Source organism: Rana temporaria, chromosome 1 (genome assembly GCF_905171775.1).
Source record: "Rana temporaria chromosome 1, aRanTem1.1, whole genome shotgun sequence".
In the NCBI taxonomy this organism is placed as follows: domain Eukaryota; kingdom Metazoa; phylum Chordata; class Amphibia; order Anura; family Ranidae; genus Rana; species Rana temporaria.
The window spans coordinates 498,996,956-499,021,887 of NC_053489.1; the positions used below are offsets into that span (position 1 = coordinate 498,996,956).

The following is a 24,932-nucleotide window of genomic DNA, read 5'->3' on the forward strand; positions in this document are numbered from 1 at the left end:
CCCTCCCCCCGCCGCATTTATGTGATCTGTGATTTTGCCATATATCCTCTTCCTTTGGGCCGGGGAGGTGTTCCGGCTATCAGGCCCATGTAGATATCTTCCATATTGTATGACATACCTGGCTAGGATTTGCTTTTCAACATGTGAAAAATTCAGCTTCCTGCGTTTGGGGGCCATCACAGACACCACCCAGCAACAAGAAGCCAAACAGGACAAACACACAAAAATACACACACAAGCAGACAGCTACTACAAAGTCAAATACAAACACACAAAAACCAAACACAAAATCCAAACAGAACAAAAAAAAATTACCAAAAACAATCAAACAAAAATTACACTTATCACAAACAAACAACAACTACTATCTACTACTCCTCCAACACTTCTCTATCAAACACAACTTACCAACAAACACTGACAAACTAAGAGCAGAAGCAAATTGCTCATGGAAGGGAACACAGGGAAATACTTTTGCAAATGAAGTGTGTTTGACTGGAGCTAGTTAAGCACAGTGCGATCCTCAAACTAAGTACACTTGGCCTTTTACCTATCTCACTGATTGCGCCAAGCAAAGTTCTGCACATGCGCAGTGAGCAGCAGATTCGTGCGCGCATGCGCAGTACGGCCGGACCTTCATTTGCATGGGGTCACGGCTCATTACAATGAAGCACGCCCACTTCCTTCCCACTTGCCATAACCCCGCCTTACGCCTCTGTATTTACGTTACGGCAGGCGCACTTTTGGGCGCAAATGCGCTGTGGATACGGCAATTACGACACCAACTTAGGGCGCCGTAACTTAAATGACATAAGTTAGTAAAAACTTATTTTGCGCCGCTGGCTGTGGATTTGGCCCAATGTACTTATATGATATATTTGTCACTGGCACAAAAAATATATATATATAATGTGTCAATACATTTAAAATAATAGGTCTGCTGCAGCTATATATTCCCCACAGATATTGCGGGGTAAAAAAAGTAACAGGGAAAAAGGTGATAGCTGCGCCAACCCTATACTAATAATTATATCTTACCACTACTCTTCAATCCAAAAAAAAATCAGAAACCCATCAATAACTAAGGGCTCTTTCACACGTCCGTTCCGTTCGTCCGTTTTTTGGACGTCCGTTAACGGACCGCAATGCTTCCCTATGGGTTAACGTCCGTTAGCGGATGAGCATCCGCTAACGTCCGTTAGCATCCGTCTGCGTTAAGTTCCGTTTTTTTGGACGGAAGAAAACCCTATTTTTCTTCCGTCAAAAAAACGGAACGGACGAAAAACGGATGATCCGTTTACCATCCGATCCGTGTGCGGCGTTTGGTATGAATCCTGAGGGGGAAGTCCCCGCCGGATTTTAAATAAAAATCCGGCATGGGTTCCCCCCCTCGGGAGCATACCGGGCCCTTAGGTCTGGTATGGGTTGTAAGGAGACCCCCCCTACGCCGAAAAAACGGCGTAGGGGGTCCCCCTACAATCCATACCAGACCCGTATCCAAAGCACGCTACTCGGCCGGCCAGGAAAGGAGTGGGGACGAGCGAGCGCCCCCCCCCCTCCTGAGCCGTACCGGGCTGCATGCCCTCAACATGGGGGGGTTGGGTGCTCTGGGGCATGGGGGGCGCACTGCGGCTCCCCCACCCCAGAGCACCCTGTCCCCATGTTGATGAGGACAGGGCCCCTTCCCGACAACCCTGGCCGTTGGTTGTCGGGGTATGCGGGCGGGAGGCTTATCGGAATCTGGGAGCCCCCTTTAATAAGGCGGCCCCCAGATACCAGCCCCCCACCCTAAGTGAATCGATATAGGGTACATCGTACGGTCTTCTTCTATGTTTGCCGCTTTCCGCTGTTGACTCGGCGCACCCCGGTTCTTCCTCCCGCTGTCCGGTGCCTTCTCCTTCAGCGCTGAACGTCTTCTTCTTCTTCCGTGCTGTGACGTCTTCTTCTTCTCTTCCCCCGATGTTGACACGTCGCCTCTTCTCGCTGCAATGACGGGTGCGCGGCTTGCATCTTACTTATATAGGCCTCACAGTCCCATCATGCTCCGTACCTACCCATGTGATACCTACCCACGTGGGTAGGTACCGGAGCATGATGGGACTGTGAGGCCTATATAAGTCCGATGCAAGCCGCGCACCCGTCATTGCAGCGAGAAGAGGCGACGTGTCAACATCGGGAGAAGAGAAGAAGAAGACAACGTCACAGCACAGAAGAAGAAGACGTTCAGCGCTGAAGGAGAAGGCACCGGACAGCGGGAGGAAGAACCGGGGTGCGCCGAGTCAACAGCGGAGAGCGGCAAACATAGAAGAAGACCCCCGGAGAGCGGAGAAGACCCCCGGATAGCGGAAGAAGAAGCACACCACCCCCAGCCGAAGAAGTCGGAGGAAACCCGCCGGGGGGGCGCTTTTATAAAAGCGACCCCCCCCCGGCGGTGGAAGTGAACCAGACGGCGGCGAAGAAGAGCGGCCCCCACCCGAAGACGTCAAAGAAGAAGCCCCCCCCTGGTGAAAGAGCTAATAAAGAAGACAGGGGGGCCTCCGGAGCAGACTAATAAATTATTTTAAAAACCCTTGTGTCGTGTTTATTTACTTTAACTTTTTGCCTCCAGGTGAATGGGTAGGGGTACGATGTACCCCATATCCATTCACTTAGGGTGGGGGGCCGGTATCTGGGGGCCCCCTTATTAAAGGGGGCTCCCAGATTCCGATAAGCCTCCCGCCCGCATACCCCGACAACCAACGGCCAGGGTTGTCGGGAAGGGGCCCTGTCCTCATCAACATGGGGACAGGGTGCTGTGGGGGGGGGCACCCAACCCCCCCATGTTGATGGCATGCAGCCCGGTACGGCTCAGGAGGGGGGGCCGCTCGCTCGTCCCTACTCCTTTCTTGGCCGGCCGGGTAGCGTGCTTTGGATACGGGTCTGGTATGGATTGTAGGGGGACCCCCTACGCCGTTTTCTTGGCGTAGGGGGGCTCTCCTTACAACCCATACCAGACCTAAGGGCCCGGTATGCTCCTGAGGGGGGAACCCATGCCGGATTTTTATTTAAAATCCGGCGGGGACTTTCCCCTCAGGATTCATACCAAACGCCGCACACGTGTAGAATTGGCGGGAATCCAAGTCGGATCTCCCGTCGCTTCTATGACGTGCTTGCTGGAATGTGCTTTTACTATTCCAGCGAGTGCGAGATGTCGGCACCCTGTCGCCGAGAATCAGCGCGATGCCGTTGTGCTAAAAACACATTCTCGGCGGCAGGCACTGTATGTAAAAAGCCCCCCCCCAAAAAAAAAAAAAAAAACGGATGGAAAAACGGACGAAAAACGGACGAAAAACTGATGGAAAAACGGATCAACTGATGAAAAAAAAACTGATCTAAAAAACTGAACTGACGTGTGAAAGAGCCCTAATAGAGGGCCATCAAGTGCATGTTAAGTGGAAAACAATTAAAAACAAGTGATATTCCTTATGTGTTAAATAAAAAAACATAAATTTAACAGTATAATCATATTATTCCCAAATAAAAAAAATTCTGAAAAAATAGTCCCAGTGATTCTCTTCAGAGATGATAAACTACATTTCATGTACACAAATCCACATCCGTGACTAAAAAAGACTTTTTAGGGGCAGATCCTCGTACAATTGTATGTGAGATACGCTACGCCGCTGTAACTTACTTTTTTAATCTTTGAATCCACAAAGAATGTGCGCCGTAAGTTACGGCGGCGTAGTGTATCTCGCGGCGTAACGTAGCGTAATTCAAATCGGCGAGTAGGGGCGTATTTCATTTAAATGAATCGCGTTCCTGCGCCGAACGAACTGCGCATGCACCGTCCCTAAATTTCCCGCCGTGCATTGCGCTAAATGACGTAGCAAGGACAACATTGTTTTGACGTGGACGTAAATTACGTCCAGCCCCATTCACGGACGACTTACGCAAACAAAAAAAAATATTTTCAAATTCGACGCGGGAACGACGGCCATACTTAACATTGCGTACGCCACCAAATAGCAGCTTTAACTATACGGCGAAAAAAGCCGAACGGAAACAACATAAAAGAATGCGACGGCCGCTTATGCGTTCGTGGATCGTCGGAAATAGCTAATTTGGATACTCAACGCGGAATACGACGGGAACGCCACCCAGTGGACGCCGAAGAATTGCGTCTAAGATCCGAAGGCGTACGAAGACGTACGCCTGTCGGATCTAACCCAGATGCCGTCGGATCTTGTTTTGAGGATTCAAAACAAAGATACAACGCGGGAAATTTGAAAGTACGCCGGCGTATCAGTAGATACGCCGGCGTACTTCCTTTGTGGATCTGCCCCTTAGCCACCAATTTGTGATAACACCACCACTTTCTGAAATGGACACCCACTAGGTACAAGATAAACAAGCGCCTTTGGTTTATGTCAGGGTTAACCACTCCACACATATCTGAAGATTTTCCAACCGGTGTGCCAGTAATCATTCCATACACCTCCACAATGGTTTATTCCAGGATATCATAGAAAGCAAATAGCCATCATTGTGCAATATATTATGCTTTTATTTAGTAAAAAATATAAAAAAGGTGTTTCCACTCACAAGTATAGTGCCTAAGGACCGGCACAGAGTCTTTCCAGCAATGCTTTTGGGGTTAGCTTGTACCGTTCATTTCTCCGGTGCTGGCGTGCGATCCAAGTTTCGATTTGGTGCGTGTTGGGGCAGGAAGTGACGTTGGTGTTACCCAGAAACCTCTACACGCTCCGCATACTGAAGACGCAAATTTACTAAAGGCAAATCCACTTTGCACTACAAGTGCAAACTACAAGTGCAACGTACACTTGGAAGTGCAGTCGCTGTAAATCTGAGGGGTAGATCTGAAACGAGGCGAAGCTCTGCTGATTTTATTATCCAATCACGTGCAAGCTAAAATGCTGTTTTTTATTTTCCTTGTATGTCCCCCTCGGATCTACAGTGACTTGCAGTTTGCACCTGTAGTGCAAAGTGGATTTGCCTTTTGTAAATAACCCCCAGTATGTAGACAGTTACAGAAAAATTATTGTTTTTAAAATATGTTTCAAGGGACTAGTTTATAAGCACTTTAAAGTGAATCTGGGTTAAAAGGTGCCTAACGCGAGTGCAGAAAAGTAGTCACATTGTGGCACCTGTAGTTTCTTGTATTAAATGTCAGAATGATCCATATGGAATCCTTGGATCCCAGGCCCAGGCAGCACACAGGGCCTTGGTTTCTCTCCAAGTCAATATTAAGCCCTGTCCCTTATTGACACCAAGCCTTGTCCCTTGGTATTCAGCTGTTAGATGAGTCTCTGGTGTTGCCAGTGTAGTGTAACATAAAGCTATTGCATTTGACAAGGCAAGGTCTAAAGCCAGGAAGGGTGAAGTGTAATTTCAACTTGGGCTACTTTAGGCATACTAATATCTGCTGACATATGTATGATATGTGGGCACTCAGAGAGAGGTACCTTCTTATACCTGCAGAAGCTCTTCATATCTATTGGTTAGAACAACCTCATATTGCTACGGCTTGCCTTACCAAACATCCCTAATGGCAAGTGAAACAGCCCATCAAACTTGTAGACCAATAGAAATCTGTGTACAGTCTGGGTCAAGGAGCTAAAGGATTCCACATTAACAAACGTGGGTATCGTAATTTGAAAAATACCGGAAATACAATTTTCGTGTCTGTTTTTCAGCACTATTGCCTGTCATAGGTCCTTTTTAAGCCAGATAGGTCCACTTAAAATTACATTTGGTTTTCCAATCCAAACGTTTGTAGTCATACGTACTGCATTCGCTGCATAGTTGCTGACAAACAAGAGTACAATGAATGTTTGGTATTTAAAGTCTGGGCTCATTTAGGACTTTTGTCATAACATCCTAAAAAATCTACGGATAAAAGTAAACTTTCTTTCCTTTCAGACTCCATTACATTTAGCCGTGTTAAGTGGAAATCTCCCCACCGTCCAGCTGCTATGCGAACAAGTAAGTAAAACTGAATAGGCTAATAAATCTATTAAATTGGATTTCCATGGAATACTAGAGTTCCTTGTTTATTTGTGACCTCTTCTAATTATATAGCTCTTAAAGTAGATTTTTTTTTTTGTGGAAAGAGCAAGGGAGAGTTAAAACCATCAAAGTTTTTTTATCACTATCTGTGTCTCATTGCAAATATTTCCCTTCACTTCCTGTCCCATAGCCAAACAGGAAGTGTGAGAAAAACCCTGCAAATTAAAGTGGAAGTAAACCCTCCCATCGTTTTCAGCCAAGGAAGCGGCCATCTTGACCTCTGTTTAATCTGCAACTGCCATGATGCTGTACATGTGACCTGTTATGAAACCAGCCATTGGATGGTTTGGCAGTTTGGTTGAGAGCACAAACAAATGTGACAGCTAGCATTTCCGGCATGCCGGGAATGTTAACTGTTTTTGTAACTATCAAATTGAAGGGTTTACTTCCACTTTAAGGGAATTCTTTGGGGACCCCCAGGTCTTCAAACCAAATGTCTTCGTTGGAAGATATCCCATCTATTACTTTTCTGGGGACAACCCAAAATTTGGGATTTTCTTTTACATTCACTTTTAATGATAATGGTACACTACACAGGACAATTAGAGAGGGTGAATCTCCATAATAGAGGCACAGAGAACAATAACAACTGACAGGCACTCTAATCCCTGTGCAAGCTATACAAAATTTAAAACAAAATTGCCTTTTAGTTATATTTTAAAGCTTCCCTGAACTCAAATCTATACATTTTAGATTTTACTTGCAACACTACCGGCTGGCAAAAACCTAGAATTTTAGTAAAATCATAAAACACATTTAGTGAGTGACTAAAGCAGGGGTATCCAACCGCTAGCCCCCAGGCCACATGAGGCCCATGGTGCCCTCTGATGTTACCCCAAATGTACTTCGCCTGTGACAGGAGCAATACAGGAAGCATCGGTTCTGCTCTCTAGTGCAGCCACATGCTTCCTCCAGCGCTTTCTTCTGTCACGCTAAAGCTCAGGGATGCCAGCAGCAGCCATCAGCCATACCCGCCTGGGGGACAGGAGCAGCCAGCGATACCTGCAGGAATCCTGAGGAAGAAGTGCCGATTGAGGTGTAGGTAAACCACAGTGCATCAGTGTTAAAGCAGCCTTAGGCCCCTTTCACACAATTGGTTCAATCGTGTCCGCCTGTCTGTTTTTCATGTGAACCCAATCGGACCCTCCATTCACATGTATAGAGCGGCAGATGTAAATTAGACTTGTGTCCATTTACACCCGCCTATCCCCAATCAAATCCACTTAAAAAAACAGAAGGGGATCCCCTTCTGTTTGGGCGGATCATAACGGGGTAGAGTGGGCTGTGCCTGCTCTGCATATGCAGAGTGGACACGGACCTGTCATCTGCCCGCTCCACTCATTGTTGGAAAAGTTCCACCGCATACACTTGAACATTTGTAGTGTATTACAAACACTACAAAAAAACATTAGTAGATTTACTAAAACTGGTGCACACAGAATCTAGTGCAGCTGTGCATAGTAAACACTCAGATTCTAGTTTTTTTTGTCAAAGCTTTATTCTAAAACGGAACGCAAGTCCCGCCCCCAACTGTGCCCTTGTTGGCCAGAGGACTTTTCTCTGGAAGAGATCTCAAAGTGATCTCATGTGGGAGGGCTGTTATACACTCTACATTGTGAAAGTGAGTTGGTACAGGATCTCAATGTGCTACAAATCTAGGTTCAAGCAAACTGGTTAAAGCGGACTTTAGCTGTATTTGAGCACCAGAAAACAGAAACGCTATTTAATTAATTTTTAATATTCAAAGCAAACTCAACCAACCATCGATGTCTCCATGCTTTATTTTGTTTGGATATCACTTTGAAAAACAACCTCCTAGCATTTCTAGGCATGGCCATCTTGAGTAAGGGCAGATGATTCATGTAGCATTCACTTCCTGGAATCCATCTTCCCTTAAAGTGAAGATACCATAGTAAATATTGTGCATGCGCAGTACAATATGCATGGGCTGCTAGAACACTTTCACAAGGGCAGGCATGCAGGCAGAAGGGCGTGCGTAGCTGAGCAATCCCTCCTTCTCCAGCTGTAAGAAAAAAAATGCCCATGAAGACTCCTGAGATGTATGACATCTGAATAAATATATAAAAAAAGGTTTAACACAAGTTAATATTATATACCCTCCTATTTATTTACTAAGGTTAGCAGCATAAGGATTAAAAATAGTTAATCTTGATTGAGAGAGTTTTATTCCGCTTTATAGAAAGTTTTAGCAAATAAAGATGCTAAAGTGATAGCTAAAGGATTTTTGAAGCTGATTGACAAACGTTAAAGGGGTTGTAAAGGTCTGTTTTATATTTTCTAAATAGGTTCCTTTAAGCTAGTGCAATGTTGGTTGTCTTACCTTTTCCTTCGATTTCCCGTCTAAATGTTTTTTTTCTTTGTTTTCTTTGTCTGAATTTCTCACTTCCTGTTCCTCCTCACTTAGCTGTTCTGGCTGACTAACCCCAAGCCAGAACGGCTCGGTTGATGGGTGCAAGCTTACTGAGGAGAAACAGGAAGTGAGAAATTCAGACAAAGAAAAAAAATATTTAGAAGGGAAATGGAAGGAAAAGGTAAGTGAACCAACAATGCACTAGCTTAAAGGAACATATTTAGAAAATAAAAAACAAACCTTTACAACCCCTTTAAGGGTAAGTCTTGCATGTAACAAATGAAAACCATCCACTAACAATCTTAAACAAAGTATACAGTATTCAGAGGATTCCAAAGGTTTGCAACATCGTAATTCCTTAGTAACAAAGGAAATCAAATCCCCAGATGGTGCCTTACCAATACCGTGATCTGCTTAGCTAACAATCAAGAGATAGGTGTTAAGGAACCCTCTTTACATAAACAGATATCAATTGTAATCTCTATTTAAAGTGATTGTAAGGCCTATTTCTTTTATATCCCAACATCACTGAGTCTGTCTGGGATTGCATGAAATGAAAGAAGCAACTGCCACAGCCTAAATCCATAGAAGAACTATGGTTGGTCCTTCTGGATGTACCTAGGAGAAGTAATGCTATTTTAAAGGCAAAGGGTAGACACACAAAAGATGGATTTAATTGCATTATTTTTTAAAGCATCCTCAGCATTTTGTAATAAGTGCCTAACACTTTTGCACAGTACTGTATATATAATACCGTATATGCTATTCTATTTTTTCCAGATCTTCATTTGTTCAATTTTTGGTAATGCTTTTTAAATATACAGCAGAAATCATTTTGTTATTTTACAGGATGGGGTAGAGCTGGAAGGAGAAGATAACAACAAGAACACTCCACTACGACTGGCAAAGGGACGTAAATCCAAAGAAATAGTCTCATATCTGGACAAAGCTATCACGCGGTCAAAGAATCTCAATGCTAAGTTTGATTGGAGGTATTTTTTTCACAAAGTTTTATTTGTTATTTTTGTTGTTGTTGTTATGCTTGAGATTTTAACCTATTTATTTAGTGTTATTTAGACATGTCCCTACCTCTTGAGTTCCTGTTATTTCCTTTACCAGGAGCGACATTTTCAAATATTAACTGCAACACCACCTGCTGGATAAACACTATACTATGGAGCACACTTCTGGGAGTGATGAGCACTATTATGTCTTATGCCCCATACACACGATCGGAATTTCCGATGGAAAAAGTCATACAGACCTTTTCCATCGTAAATTCCTAGGAATTCCGTCGGAGTTTAGATAGAGAACATGTTCTCTTTTACGCCGATGGAATTCCGTCGGAATTCCGATGTGATTTTGGTTGGACAAAGGTCCGACCGTGTGTACCGGGCTTTAGGCTGCTCAGGGATGGACTGGCCATTGGGACTACAGGGAGTTTCCCGGTGGGCCGATGGCTCAGTGGGCTGACTTCAGTGACAGCGGACCGCCGCCCCCCTCCGCTCCTCTGTCTCTCCCTTCCCGCAGCGCTCACCTCCTCTCCCTCCCCACAGCGCTCACTTGGGGGGAGCAAAGAAGCAGGGGGAGGACCAGAGGAGCAGGGGGGATGACAGAGGAGCATGGGGGAGGGGACAGACAGCTGACTCAACAGCTATGGCCTGGGAGTTTCTCACTTCTGCCTAATCTTGTCCCATAAGGGAGGGCACCAAACTGATTCGGGAGTTGCCCAGCCGCCATGGGAAAGACCTGTCAAAGTGGGCCAGTCTGGATGAAGTCCAGGGCCAAATTTTTGTCCCAGTCCACCCCTGGGCTTCATTAAGACGTGCGGTTGCCAGCCACCCCTTCTTAAGCTGCAGGTTCCTTTAAGCTAGTGCATTGTTGGTTCACTTACCTTTTCCTTCCATTTCCCTTCTAAATGTTTTTTTTTCTTTGTCTGAATTTCTCACTTCCTGTTTCTCCTCAGTAAGCTTGCCCCCATCTTCTGGCTGGGGGTTAGTCAGCCAGAACAGCTTACTGAGGAGGAACAGGAAGTGAGAATTTCAGACAAAGAAAACAAAGAAAAAAAACATTTAGAAGGGAAATTGAAGGAAATTATTTAGAGAGAAAAAAAAAACCTTTACAACCCCTTTAAATCTACTCTGAAAAGTGACACCATGGTTAAAAATAGGTATGCATTTTTTTTAATTCTTTATTTAAAGGTCAAGGAATTATACAGAAACCATAATCAAAAAGAATATTAAGGTACACAAAAAAAACAGCTCAAGATACACACTGACATCATTACAGGCATACCCCACTTTTAAGTATGCAATTGGGTTTATTTACTAAAGCTGGAAAGTGCAAAATCCGGCTCACTTCTGCATAGAAACCAATGAGCTGGGGTTAAAAGCTCATTGGTTTCTATGCAGAAGTGAGCCTGATTTTGCACTTTCCAGCTTTACTAAATAAACCCAATTGTGTACTTAAAGGGGTGTTCCGGGCAAAAAAATAAGAAATTAAAAGCCAGTAGCTACACATACTGCAGCTGCTGGCTTTTAATAAATAGAAACTTACCTGTCCTGGTGTCCCTCGATATCGGCACCGCAGTTGATGTTTCCCATCAGCTGTCGGGTGCTGCCGTCGCCATTGTGGGTAAGGGAACCCAGCAGGGTAGACTTTCGGCTTCACGCCGGAACCCTACTGCGCATATGTGTGGCCCGCTTCTCTCTCCTATTAGCCTGGCAGCCAGAGGAGGAGGAGGGAGCCCCGCAGTAACGATACGGCCATGGCCGGACTCCCGGAAGTGGGGAAGGATACCTGTCTTTGACAGCTATCCTGTCCCCCCTCCCTCCCGAAAGGTGCCAATTGTGGCACCGGAGGGGGGGAGTAATCCGATGAGCGGAAGTTCCACTTTAGGGTGGAACTCCGCTTTAAAAGTGGGGTATGCCTGTAGTATTTAACACACATCATAGCAACTAGCATGCTGGCTGTGATACCAGTAGTGTCTGATCCCTATAGAAGAAATATGGAGTCCAGACCTTCCAGTATTTATCGTCTTGCTTCTTTAAAGTCATGGTTAGATTCTCCATAGCTTGGATATCCGCAATTCTCGTCCTTCAATGTGAAATTTTAAGGGAACACGTACTTTTTCACAAAGCCGGAATGCAGCCTCTAGCGGCTGTAAGCAAATGCCTCAGCAAGGAATTCTTAAAGTTTTTGGTTGACATTGGGGTATCATTTAAGAGGTAGGCCGCCGGATTCTGCTTGAGTGAACTCTGGTCAGCGTTTTATGGTGGATTCTACCTCAATCCAAACATTTTTCAATTTTGGGCATTCCCAAAAAATGCACAGAAGGCTCCCTACAGACACCTAACAACACCAACAAGTATTCGGGACCTACGGGTACATTCTATGCAATTTGTCTGGAGTTCTATACCACAGTGTAAGGAGCTTATACCCTCCCTCCTGGTATCTGCTAGCAAAGGACAGTTTGTGAGCAAAAAGTATTATCTTGTCTTTCTGAGGCTGAGAAAAGGTAATTTGGAGGTCAGTTTCCCATTGTTGTAAAAAGGTTAAGTCTGACATCTCTACCTGGTTTGTTAGAAGAGCGCAAAAATGTGATAATGAGTGAGGAAGCTGATCGCCCTCCACACAAATCTGCTCAAGTGGTGTTAGCTGACGTAGGGTTTGGTGATCTGCAGGCAGTGACCAAAGGTGAGCATTTAGTTGTGCCCTTCGAAGAAAGTCAAGCTCATTGTGAAATCGGGTCTTGACCTCACTACTAGACAGAAGCCTATTGTTTACTGCAAAATGAATATGTCGGCCTGTGAGACCTGGCGAAAACACATATAATTCCAATATCGGTGTGAGAGGACTCGGTTCAGGTGAAAGAACAGGCATTGGCCTAAAAGGTATGCATTCTTAACTTGTGATCTATATGATAATGATACTTTTCTGTATTATGTTCGCTTTTTCTTGTTTTGTTGAAAAATTTCAATAAACATACAATTACAAAAAAAAAGTCCTACTTGCTGCCTACTTGATGTGCCTCGTGAAAAAGTGCACTATATGTTCAATGGTATGTTCATGTAAAACACACCTAAATGCACTGCACAGATATGAACCTACCATAATACTGTACACTGGTAGGGCACGGAGTAAATCTGATTTCAATTGTAATTATCCACAGAACCTGTGTTACTCACGTGTTCAGTTTTATAGGGTTGAGCTGGCAACTCTACTCTAAGCATTGGTTCTAATTCTTTATTCCTTAATGCAATGTTTGTTTTTCTCTGTAGTACGTGCTTGTTCGGTCGCCCAGGAAAATCAAAAGGAGCCATTCTCTTCTTTCTCGGCAATCTGTTTCTTTGGGGATACCCAACATACTTTTTTAAGGTAAAATGAGGGTCACAAGCTAATTGAAACTTACAGAAAGCTATTCTGCTATACACTGATTAAGATGATTAGGTCCCTTAACTAATTATTCTCTTCCCTAACTTGCTGTATTGTTCCCTGGACTGATTAAATCAAACAGTAATGCAACTATAAGAAAGAAAGTCACCGCTCCAGGTGGGTCTACTATACGGTCACACACTGTTACAGGATTCCAAGGGTGCTGGCGGTGCACTAGGCAAGCATAAAAGATAGATGAAGGATGGATGGCCGCACTCCAAAAACCGTACAGGTTGTCTTTTATTAAATGAACAGCAGATACATCACCAGATCAAAACAACAGGAACAGGGGAACAGCCGACGTTTGGCACAAAATCAGTGCTTATTCATGGCTTGTGCGAAACGTCGGCTGTTCCCCTGTTCCTGTTGTTTTTAACTGGTGATGTATCTGCTGTTCATTTAATAAAAGACAACCTGTACGTTTTTTGGAGTGCGGCCATCCATCCCTCAAGTAATGCAACTATAATCGCTTGATCCAGTCACCTTAGGGGTAGGTGTAGACTGAGCTCAAAATGCAGTGGAAACTGCAAATCATGTTAGGAACAGTTCTACCAAGATGCTTTGCACTCTGCAAAGAGAAAGTCCATCTACACACAGCAATACCACTCACTACACACTTACACATTGGGTTCAGTGGCCTTCTAAGCAGCAGGCAAAGAGGGTTTCATCAAACTTAAAGCGGGGGTTCACCCTTAGAGGGCAATTTTTCCCCTTAGATTCCTGCTCGTTTTCTCTAGGGGAATCGGCTATTTGTTTTAAAATATGTGCAGTACTTACCCGTTTACGAGATGCATCCTCTCCGTCGCTTCCGGGTATGGGCTGCGGGAATGGGCGTGCCTTCTTGATTGACAGTCTTCCGAGAGGCTTCCGACGGTCGCATCCATCGCGTCACGATTTTCCGAAAGAAGCCGAACGTCGGTGCGCAGGCGCAGTATAGAGCCGCACCGACGTTCGGCTTCTTTCGGCTACGAGTGACGCGATGGATGCGACCGTCGGAAGCCTCTCGGAAGACTGTCAATCAAGAAGGAACGCCCGCTCCCGAAGACCCATACCCGGAAGCGACGGAAGAAGATGCATCTCGAAAACGGGTAAGTACTGCTCATATTTTAATACAAATAGCCGATTCCCCTAGACCGAACGAGCAGGAATCTAAGGGGAGAAAAAAAAAAATTTAATAAATGGGTGAACTCCCGCTTTAAAGGGTAAATAAGCTACACAACATTAAAACTGAAATTATTGTATAATAATGATACACTCTAATCAAAACTGACAATTAAAAATTGAAATGTACAGAGTGAGCACAGCATTTGTTAAAATACAGCTTAGCGGGACATTGAGAGGCAGGAGGAGGGAGATTGTGGTGGTGCCTCTTCACCCAAAACTGCTGGGGGCAGACCTGAAGCAGTTAAAATCATACATCTGTCTATAGTGTGTGTGTGTTTACTGTTGTATGCATTTCAATACCACCTCTACTCCGACGATACCCAGATCTATCTCTCTACTCCTCAGCTCCACCCCTCCCGATCTTCTCACTTATCCCAAATTTTCTAAGCAACATATCAGAATGGACGTCACACCACTTCCTTAACCTCAATCTTTCTAAAATGGAGCTTGAGATCAACAGCGCAACCATTGGTTCCTCCGCTCACGCCAGGGTGCTGGGTGTAATCCTAGACTCCGACCTCTTCTTCACCCCCCAAATCCAATCACTGGCTAAATCTTACCGTCTCAAGCCTCGTACACACAACCGAGAAACTCGACGGGCGAAACACATCGTTTTGCTCGTCGAGTTCCTTGTTAGGCTGTCGAGGATCTCGGCGAGCCAAATTTCCCCATTCCCGTCGAGGAAAAAGAAGACATGCACTCTTTTTGGCTCGACGAGATCCTCGACAGTTTCTACGTCGAAAAGTGTACACACGACCGGTTTCCTCGGCAAAAAATAAATAAAACAGCAAGTTTCTTGCTGGTTTTTGCCAAGAAACTCTGTCGTGTGTACGAGGCTTCACTCTTAACCTCCACAGAATTTCCAGAATTTGCCCTTTCCTGACTAACGACACCACAAAACAACGTATTCACTCCTTAGTTATTTCCTGCCATTACTAGTGTAACTCCCTCCCCACTGGCCTTCATTTACACAGGCCAATCAATCCTTCAGTCTATTATGAATGCTGCCGATAGGACTACTCACCTTACTAACTGATCCATGACTGCTGCCCCTCTCTGCCAGTCCCTTCACTTGTTTCCACTAGCCCAACGTATGAAATTCAAAATATTAACCTCAATGTACAAAGCCATTACCAACCTCATCTGCACAAATCGCCCAAATTGCCCACTCTGCTCCTCCCAATACGTCCTGCTCTCTAGCCTCCTTGTTACCCCCTCCCATGCTCTCCGCCAGGACTTCTCCAGAACATCTCCCATCCTTTGGAAACCCCAGTATGTCCAATCAGCTCCTACCCTGTCTGCCTGTAGGCAATCCTTGAAAATGCATCTATTTAGGAAAGCCTACCCCACCTCCACCTAAAAAAACTGTACTTGAGTCACCCCCATCTGATCATCTATTACTTTTGGTAGCACCTCTCCCTCCCTTTAGATTGTAAGCTCCACTAGCAGGGCCCTCCTATTACTTATGTATTAAACTGTATTGTAGTTGTACTGTCCAACCTTATATATTGTAAAGCTCTGAGCAAACTTTTGGCGCTATATAAACCCTGTATAATAATTCCCTGTCAACCAATCCATTGGCTATGAAAGTAGATCTGAGGCAAATTTTTGACTATATAACAGTGAGCTCCGCTTCTGTAACTTGTACATTATTGAGTATTGCTGACTAAACACTTTCTCTGTTTCCTGTCTTCTACAGATTGTGCCTGTCTCATATAATTATCTCTGGGAATGGCATATCACGTTCCTGCTCAGCAATGTATTGATGTGGTTCTCTTTCTTAAAAGCATCCCTGGTGGATCCAGGCTTCCTTCTCCGGGACACAGAAGAGTATAACAATGCTGTCAGGCAGGTGCTGTATTCTTATATTAAACAACAAGTTACTCTTTATAAGATTTAGGACACCAAAATACTTACCTCTGACCAGTGTAGAATATGTATGTAAGGATTGTGCCAGAAATATAGCTACAACAGTTACACATGCCATATATTGATGAGCTCTCAAGCTGATGCCTAAAGGTAGGTACACACGGGCCGAACATCGGCTGAAAATGGTCGGTTTGGCAGTTACTGGCTGAGTTCCGGCCCTTGTGTACAGTTTCTCGTCTGACAGAAGCCTGTCAAACGCGCATGCTGGAAAGCCATTGGCTGCGAGCGCTGATCACTATGTTCTTGTGGGAGGGGGGGTTGGGGCAGTCCCTGGGGGGGGGTCAGTCCCTCTGTCAGAACACAATAACTCAGCAGGGAGATCGCCACACTAACATCGGATGTGTTAGTATTGCAGTCTGTAAGTTCAGCCCTCAGGGTTGAACGAAAAAAAACTTCCCATGTGTACCCCACATTATTCTTGCTACAGCTATTCTGAACCTTATCTTCCAGATATTCATCCCTTGTATAAAAAGAGTTTCCATCTATTAAGGACCTTTCTGATCAATAACTGTAGCAGTTTGGAGACCACTGATATAGACATATAACAGCTACCAGTTTGGATTATACACAACTGGTCATGTGCATTAAACTTTGATTCAAATCAGTTAAAAAGTCTTACTATAGACAGTCAATGTAAAGGTATATTCTTTTAAATTATTTTTAGAAATACGTGTCATCATTGTTCAAGTATAAGTACGTGATGTCTACAAATACACTTTACTATCGTTTTAAGTCTCTGTGCATGATACTGACTTTACCATACATGGATTTGGCTGTTTCAGCAGGAGTTGGCTGAGATTCGATCCATGTATGGCCCCTGTGGACCATGTCAGATTTTTCCTGCTTGATCAGCACTGCAGGCTTAAACCCGGCGGTGCTAATCAGTGTATTCTGGCAGCAGGGAGGTCTCACTGCTTTCAGAATGCAATAGCTCAGTGGAGAAAATTCCCCCATGCGTCTTAGACCTGCTACATTAGTTAAATGTCCTGGGGACTTCATATTCATATACTGTGCATATGCTGCCAATGGGACTAGTTGCCAATTTGAGTAGCATTGGCCTGGTCTTCAAGCATGCCAGTCAGACTTCAATAATTCACAGCTAGTCACAATGATCATTCAGTGTGATCCCCAGACTGTGACATCATCATGACAGGAGCTGCAATAAAGCGGTAGAGTTAAAAAAAGATTCAACCAAAAAAGGGTTCATTATTTTTATTTATTAGAGTTTTATATGAAAAAAGACATGGATTAAAGACAGGGTATGTTACAGTCTATGTGGGTAATGCTTGAGAACATAGTGCCCCATCATTAGTGTCAGTACGGTATAGCATCATACCATGGTATTAGCTTATACCTGAAAGTTATCAGACTTTTTTTTAAACTTTTCAAAAAACAAATGCAGTGTTACAGACATGTATATAGTTTAAACTGCATAAAGGTGTTAGGGTAACTCTCAATACAGTGGAACCTCGGTTTAAGAGTAACTTGGTTTGAGAGCGTTTTGTTTTGCGAGCAACTTTTTTTTTTAAATTCTTACTCGGTTTGCGAGTGTTGACTCACAAGACGAGCAAAATTCAAGCTAAATAGGCCTGCAGTACCTCATTTGGCCTGAGGTACGGGGGCGGAGAAGCCGAGCGGAGCCGAAAATAGGCCTGCAGTACCTCATTTGGCCTGAGGTACTGGGGTGCAGGACCTGAGAAAAACCGAACATTGGCCTGCAGTACCTCATTTGGCCTGAGGTACGGGGGTGCAGGAAACGAGCCGAAGTGTCCTCTGGCCTTTTCGGCCGTTTTCGGCAGTCTCTGGTACCCCCCACCGCTGGCCGCATTCGGTATTGCATCCAATTGAAGTCAATGCGGAACAAATTATTTTTGTTTCCATTGACTTCAATGGGAAAACTCGCTTTGATATGTAAGTACTTTGGATTACGAGCATACTTCTGGAACGGATTATGCTCGTAATCCGAGGTTCAACTGTAGTTTAATTTGTAAAAAGGGAAGGTGGGTTATCTCCCAGTGGTTTAAACTGAATAGGGGGAGTCTAGGGTATCTCCTGATACTACTAATAGAAATGTGTGAGTATTAGTTTATTGATGTAGCGACAGTGTAGATAGGGGAAAAGGGTGAATTTGAAGGCGTATAGAAGAGAAAAACGCGTGAATATGGGGCTGGGGGGTGGAGAAGGGGAAGAGGGGTGGGGAACAAGAGGTAGGGGGTTAGTAATTAGCTTTTTCCCTATCACTGTGGCAGCCAGGTGGCAGTGAGTTATATTAGTTGCATAGTAAATCTCTGAACTCTTGAAAATAGCGGAATACCATCCAGATGACCCAAGTAAATTTGTGTCAATCTAACTGAACGTATTCTGTGGCAACCAGGAATTGCAGAAGCATGATGGAATCCAATTCCATAATCCATTTTGCTAGAGATGATACCTGTCATGAGTGCCAATGTCTAGGGATAACTGTTCTCGCTGCAGTGAGGAAACGGTGTAAAATTTATTTACAAGATTTAATTGCACCAGGAACAGTTGACAGCAAGGTGGTTGTCCGGGTATTCATTATCTTAGTATTTGCCACCTTAGCGTAAACCTTTAAAATGTGAGCCCAGGATTTTTCAGTAGGGTCACATTCCCAACAGCGGCAGCGCATAGCCAATGAGAGCCACAAACTGAAAATGCTATTTAATTCATTTTTAATATTTACCAATTCATCCATGTCTCCATGCTTTATTTTGCTGAAAAATAACTTTGAAAACCCCCCCTGTTGCATTTCTAGGTGTGGCTATCTTGAGTAAGGGCAGATGAATAATGTAGCATTTACTTTTTTGGAATCCACCTGCCCTTAGCTCAGGCATGCAGCCAGGAGGGTGTGCTTAGCTGAGAAAGCCCCTCCTCCAGATAAAAGGGAAAAAAACGCCCCTGAAGACTCCTGGGATGCATCACATAATTTTGGCCTAGGCCAGAAACCAGGAAACACCAGGAGAAATGTAAAAAAAAAAACCTTCCTATATACTTTCCTATCCACTTATGCTAGCAGCATATGTATTAAAAACAGTTAATGTTGATTGAGAGAGTTTAACCAGGATTAGCCTTAAAGCAGCTGTGCGGCCACATAATCCCCCTCCGAACTTCTTCCTCGATCTATGCAAAGCAGCGGGAGGGGCTGAGATATCCCTGTGACGTCAGCCAGCCAGCAGAGGGAAGTCACGTGACCGAACAGCGGTGATGTGGGAAAAGGTATTTAGCCTTTTCATTAAAAAAAAAAAAAAATCACACACACTGTAGTTACTAATTCAGAGGGCATGCAAGTATTTTTTCTGCATATTGCAAGCTAAATACTGGCGGGAGGGGCGGGTAGGAGAGCCGCTCTCATTCTGACAGGTAGGGGCGGGGAGAGACTCAGAGCAGAGCAGCGGGATGACGGAGGCACGTAAACTGACCACGGGATCAGGGCTCAGCAGCCACAATTACTGTGGTCAGCACAGTCAGGGGTCACAGGAACAGGCAAAATCAACCAAGTATACAGTATTAAATGAAATGGGGGGTGTAGTGGCGCTTGCAACTAAAATCACTGAATAATATATACACTATTTATAAAGATAGAATGTGCAAAACAAACTCCGCCTCCTGGCGATGGTAAAAATGTGTATCACTCTAAACCGGAATACCATCCAACAAAAATATCATAATGTGGAAGATATTGAGAGTGAGCAAATAATGAAATCGGTGTGACCAACGTGCCAATGACAGCACAATGGTCCTAATTAATGGCAAACTTCAAATCCTGAGCATAAATCACTTCCTACAAATCCAAATAAATAATGTGATAGTCCATAAAGTGCTTCATCCACAAGTAGTGCAGTGTGCAAATATGCAAATAAATATCCGGTGACTGAATGTCCAAAAAAAATATATAATAAATAAAAAGTGAATATTTCAGATTATAAAAACAATCCAATATATGTGCTGTAGTGAAAAAATAAAATATATACCCAAATATAGTCCACACAGGGATCCCTAGAGACAAGTGTCAGAGGGTCCCAATAGGATTCCTATGATTAAGCGACGTCGGCTGTCGCGATACGCGTGAGGACGTTGGAGGGCTGTTGGTGACGTCACCCGCTCGCGGCCGCAGAGCGGGGACACAGGAAAACGCACACGCCACTTTACATGCTGTTCTTACAGCACTGCTTGTAAGTGTTTACTTTTCTTTCATTAAATGTTGTAATAATCGTACACTATGGAGGCATCCCTGTGCTTTATTTTGGGAATCATTGCGCTGAGTCTGTGAGTTCATTGGAGTGGATCTATCGGCTGACTGTGGGAGACACTATTGGGAACCATTCATTTAGGCTATTTATAGCCTCCCTGAGGTAAGGGGCTAGCACATATATCCCTGGTCACCGTGGAGAGTCGGGCTGATTGCAACCACAACACTCTGCATGTTACAGCAACTAGAGCACAGATGCACTTTAGAAATATATTAATTGAACTGGCCACTGGAATTTAGTTTTCTTCACTCTTGCACGTTTTGTGCACTGGACACGGAAAATTATATTTTAAAAGTTTCATTGGGACCCTCTGACACTTGTCTCTAGGGATCCCTGTGTGGACTATATTTGGGTATATATTTTATTTTTTCACTACAGCACATATATTGGATTGTTTTTATAATCTGAAATATTCACTTTTTATTTATTATTATATATTTTTTTTGGACATTCAGTCACCGGATATTTATTTGCATATTTGCACACTGCACTACTTGTGGATGAAGCACTTTATGGACTATCACATTATTTATTTGGATTTGTAGGAAGTGATTTATGCTCAGGATTTGAAGTTTGCCATTAATTAGGACCATTGTGCTGTCATTGGCACGTTGGTCACACCGATTTCATTATTTGCTCACTCTCAATATGTTCCACATTATGATATTTTTGTTGGATGGTATTCCGGTTTAGAGTGATACACATTTTTACCATCGCCAGGAGGCGGAGTTTGTTTTGCACATTCTATCTTTATAAATAGTGTATATATTATTTAGTGATTTTAGTTGCAAGCGCCACTACACCCCCCATTTCATTATCTGCTATCAGTGTGTGAGCACTATTAGTAGTGGCTGCTGCTTATTTATTAGTTCTGTTCTTGTCCTGCCTTGGTTAGGTCGGTTTTGGGCATTAGTTCCCCCCATATTTCAAGTATACAGTATTACAACATAGTAAGGGACAAATGACATGGCACAAGCACTGTGCTATAGATCATGCCTTAAAGGAACAGGATCAGCCACTTCTAATTTCCTTCCCCCGCCTAGATTTGTGTTTACTTTTTTCTTTTCTGTTCATGTGGAAACATTTCTTACATTATCATTCATTTTTTCTTTTTGTGTGTTATGTTCCAGAAGAGTGCTTGTAATCCAAAGCACTAGTATATCAAAGCGAGTTTCCCCATAGGAAATAATGGAAACTCAGATAATCTGTTCCACAGCCAGTGCTTGTCTATGCAGTACCACATGTGGCCAGAGGTGCAGGGGCGCCGAAGACACTCAGAAACACTCGGAGAGCGCTTGGAGATGCTCAGAAACCGAGTGTCTCCAAGCGTCTCCGAACATCACCAGTGCCCTCACACCTCTGGCCAAATGCGGCACTGCACACTGCAACAGCTAGAATCCTGCTCATCTTGCAGGACCACGCTTGCGAAGCGAGTCAGGATTTGTTTTTAAAAATAGCTCGTATTGCAAAACGCTTGTAAACCGCGTTACGATACGAGGTTCCACTGTACTTTATATCTACATTGCATTTAAAACAGAATATGTTAAAGCGGAGCTCCACCCTAAAGTGGAACTCCCGCTGATCTGAACCCTCCCCCCTTCCGGTGTCACATTTGACACCTTTCAGGGGGGAGGGGGTGCAGATACCTGTCTAAAGACAGGTATTTGCACCCACTTCTGGCCACACAGTCTCGGGCAGACTGTGGGCATGACGTCACCCCCCCCCCGTTGTGTTCTGTGAACACTCGGCTCCCAGTACACAACGTGAGCCAATCCGCAGGCGTAGCGCGACATGCGCCGTAGGGAACCGGGCAGTGAAGCCGGAGCACGGGATGGCGGGGGGCGGCAGAGTGACGAGCGATCGCTCGTCCTCTGCTGCGGACGGCGCTGGACTCCAGGACAGGTAAGTGTCCTAATATTAAAAGTCAGCAGCTGCAGTATTTGTAGCTGCTGGCTTTTAATATTTTTTTTTCAGCGGACATCCGCTTTAACCTAAAATGTCTAAAGCATCAAGTATTAGGTATACAGTATAGTGTATGCACACAGGACTAGTATGTGGTACAGGCTTCTGTCTGTTCTGTTCATAGGGGATGAAGCTGCATTCATCAACAAAAAAAAAGTAGATTTCCCTCCATGGGGACACAGACAACCATGAATGTTTATGGGATTCTAACTTTTCACCAATCTACAAATCTTCCTCCCGTCCTCGCTGTCTTGATGGTGCACTGTCTCTAAGGCAGGAAGTAAGATGAAACCCTCCTCCAGCAGGGACAAAAACTGTGGTAAAACCATGCTCTATAAAAAACAAAACACACAAAAGAATTTGTCTGGAGTTCGTTCATTTTCAAATTCACTAATAAAATGGACTTAAAAATGTAGATCACATTAGCAATACCCAGAACAAGTTTTACTTTAACTTACTGAATATCTTCCATTGACTCTAATACAGTTTAATATTTTCCAATAGGCTATCAATTTTAATGACTGGAAAAATGGCAAGAACCCCCTGAGCCGACTCTGCCACACGTGCCATCTTGTGAAGCCTCTGCGCTCCAAGCACTGCCGTGTCACAAACCGCTGCGTTGCCGTCTTCGACCATTACTGTCCTTATGTCTACAATGATGTGGGACAGCGCAATAGGTTTGTAGCTTTCTTTTTGTTTCATTCAATATATTTTCATGGGTACGGAAATTACAGTGTATGCATGCCATTAAACACTAATGTTTTCCATTGATTTCTCATTCAGAGTAAAGTTCGCCCACACTAAGAAACAGGAAGCACTTATCTTTCATGGCCTAAAGAACTACATTACAAGGCATTTCCTTTTAGTCGCATAAAAATATCAGCTTGTAATCATCCATTCCTGTATACAAACAGTAGCTCCGCAAAACTTTTTAAATCAACTGATTAATGTATATATTACTCTAGAGAAGAGACTCCTTGGGGCTTATTCAGTAAGATAGTCTATAAAGCCATGATACCATAGAAAGTGAAATAGCTCATGGCATCACATTGGGTTTTGACATTCAGCTCTGTTATGAAATCATTTATGATCTCATGGCTTATTGCATTGCCTTGGATAAACCTCCATTATAAAAACAATATACCGTATTTATCGGCGTATACCGCGCACTTTTTTGCCCTGAAAATCAGGGCAAAATCGTGGGTGCGCGGTATACGCCGATACCCGCGCCGAGTTTTGAATACTGCGCGACATATACGGAGCGCAGTACACTCGGGTATAGTCGGGCAGTCTCGGCTCCTTCCGCACTCACGTCCTGGACGTACAGGACGTCAGCGCGGGTAGCCGAGGATTGCCGACAATACACGAGTGTACTGCGCTCTGTATATGTCGGCGTAGTATTCAAACTCGGCGCGGGAAACGAGCGGGGAGGACGCCGCAGAAGGACGCCGGACCCGCCGAAGAGGACACCCGACCCGCCGAAGAGGACACCCGACCCGCCGAAGAGGACACCCGACCCGCCGAAGAGGACACCCGACCCGCCGAAGACGGACGCCGGACCCGCCGAAGAGGACACCCGAAGCCGCAGAAGGACGCCGGACCCGACGAGGCCGCCGATGGACGCCGCGCAAGACACCAAAACTAAGTACAAAAAAAACAAAAACAATTTTTTTCCACAGGATTGGGGGCCACTTTAGGGGTGCGCGGTATACGCAGGAGCGCGTTATACCGCGATAAATACGGTAGTTTTTAAATATATAATACATTTACAGGAATATGATTTTATAATATAACTATAGTACCTGAAAAGGAACCTGTCATGAGAGAATCCTTTTCTTCTTAAAAGGTTAAATCCACTTTTGTAAAACTTATGAAGCAAACAAAAAAAATATATATCATATACAGTTGCCATAGCCATATTGTAATTTCATGTTATTAAAATGACCTTTCCTATTCAATGCAATATGGCAACTTGGAGGTCTTCTGTACACAGTTGGTGTATAGAACCTCCCCAAGGATGTCATTTTCTGCTTGTGTGATTGGTTGGCTGGTTTTCCAAAAAGTCTGCACTAAGATACAAGTCAAAATTTAGGCATCCTCTGCAATAGGAATTTTATTATTGGTGAGATACTCCCTAAAGCCTCGTACACACGATCAGTCCATCCGATGAGAACGGTCTGAAGGACCGTTGTCATCAGTTAACCGATAAAGCTGACTGATGGTCCGTCACGCCCACACACCATCGGTTAAATAACCGATCGTGGCAGAACGCGGTGACGTAAAACACGACGTGCTGAAAAAAATGAAGTTCAATGCTTCCAAGCATGCGTCGACTTGATTCTGAGCATGTGTGGATTTTTAACCCATGGTCGTGCCTACTAACGATCGGTTTTGACCTACCGGTTAGGAATCCATCGGTTAAATTTAAAGCAAGTTGGCTTTTTTTTAACCGATGGTTAAATAACCTATGGCGCCCACACACGATCGGTTTTGACCGATGAAAATGGTCCATCAGACCGTTGTCCTCTGGTTAACCTATTGTGTGTACGAGGCCTAAGAGATAATTACATCTAAATGAGATGCAGACTCTGCAAATTTCCACATTAGAACCCTACAAGTGCATCTGCTAATTGGGTTAAACACAAACACTCCCATTCAGGAATCAGCCTTCCAAGGACATAGTTGAACATACAACTTTTTCTTAGGTTAGGTTGACACCTATGCAGGTTGCGTTT

At 44.2% G+C, this 24,932-nt stretch overlaps 1 protein-coding gene across 1 annotated transcript in view; it reads left to right on the forward strand.

Annotated features, from left to right (window-relative positions):
- The window catches only part of LOC120918825 (probable protein S-acyltransferase 23), a 91,666-nt gene that overhangs the window by 58,041 nt on the left and 8,693 nt on the right, over window positions 1-24,932 (forward strand). Inside the window, exons 4-8 of the mRNA XM_040330660.1 lie at window positions 5,923-5,985; window positions 9,290-9,432; window positions 12,721-12,817; window positions 15,738-15,890; window positions 22,702-22,874. Of these exons, the coding sequence (XP_040186594.1) occupies window positions 5,923-5,985; window positions 9,290-9,432; window positions 12,721-12,817; window positions 15,738-15,890; window positions 22,702-22,874 (629 nt within the window). The remainder of the gene's footprint in view (window positions 1-5,922; window positions 5,986-9,289; window positions 9,433-12,720; window positions 12,818-15,737; window positions 15,891-22,701; window positions 22,875-24,932) is intronic.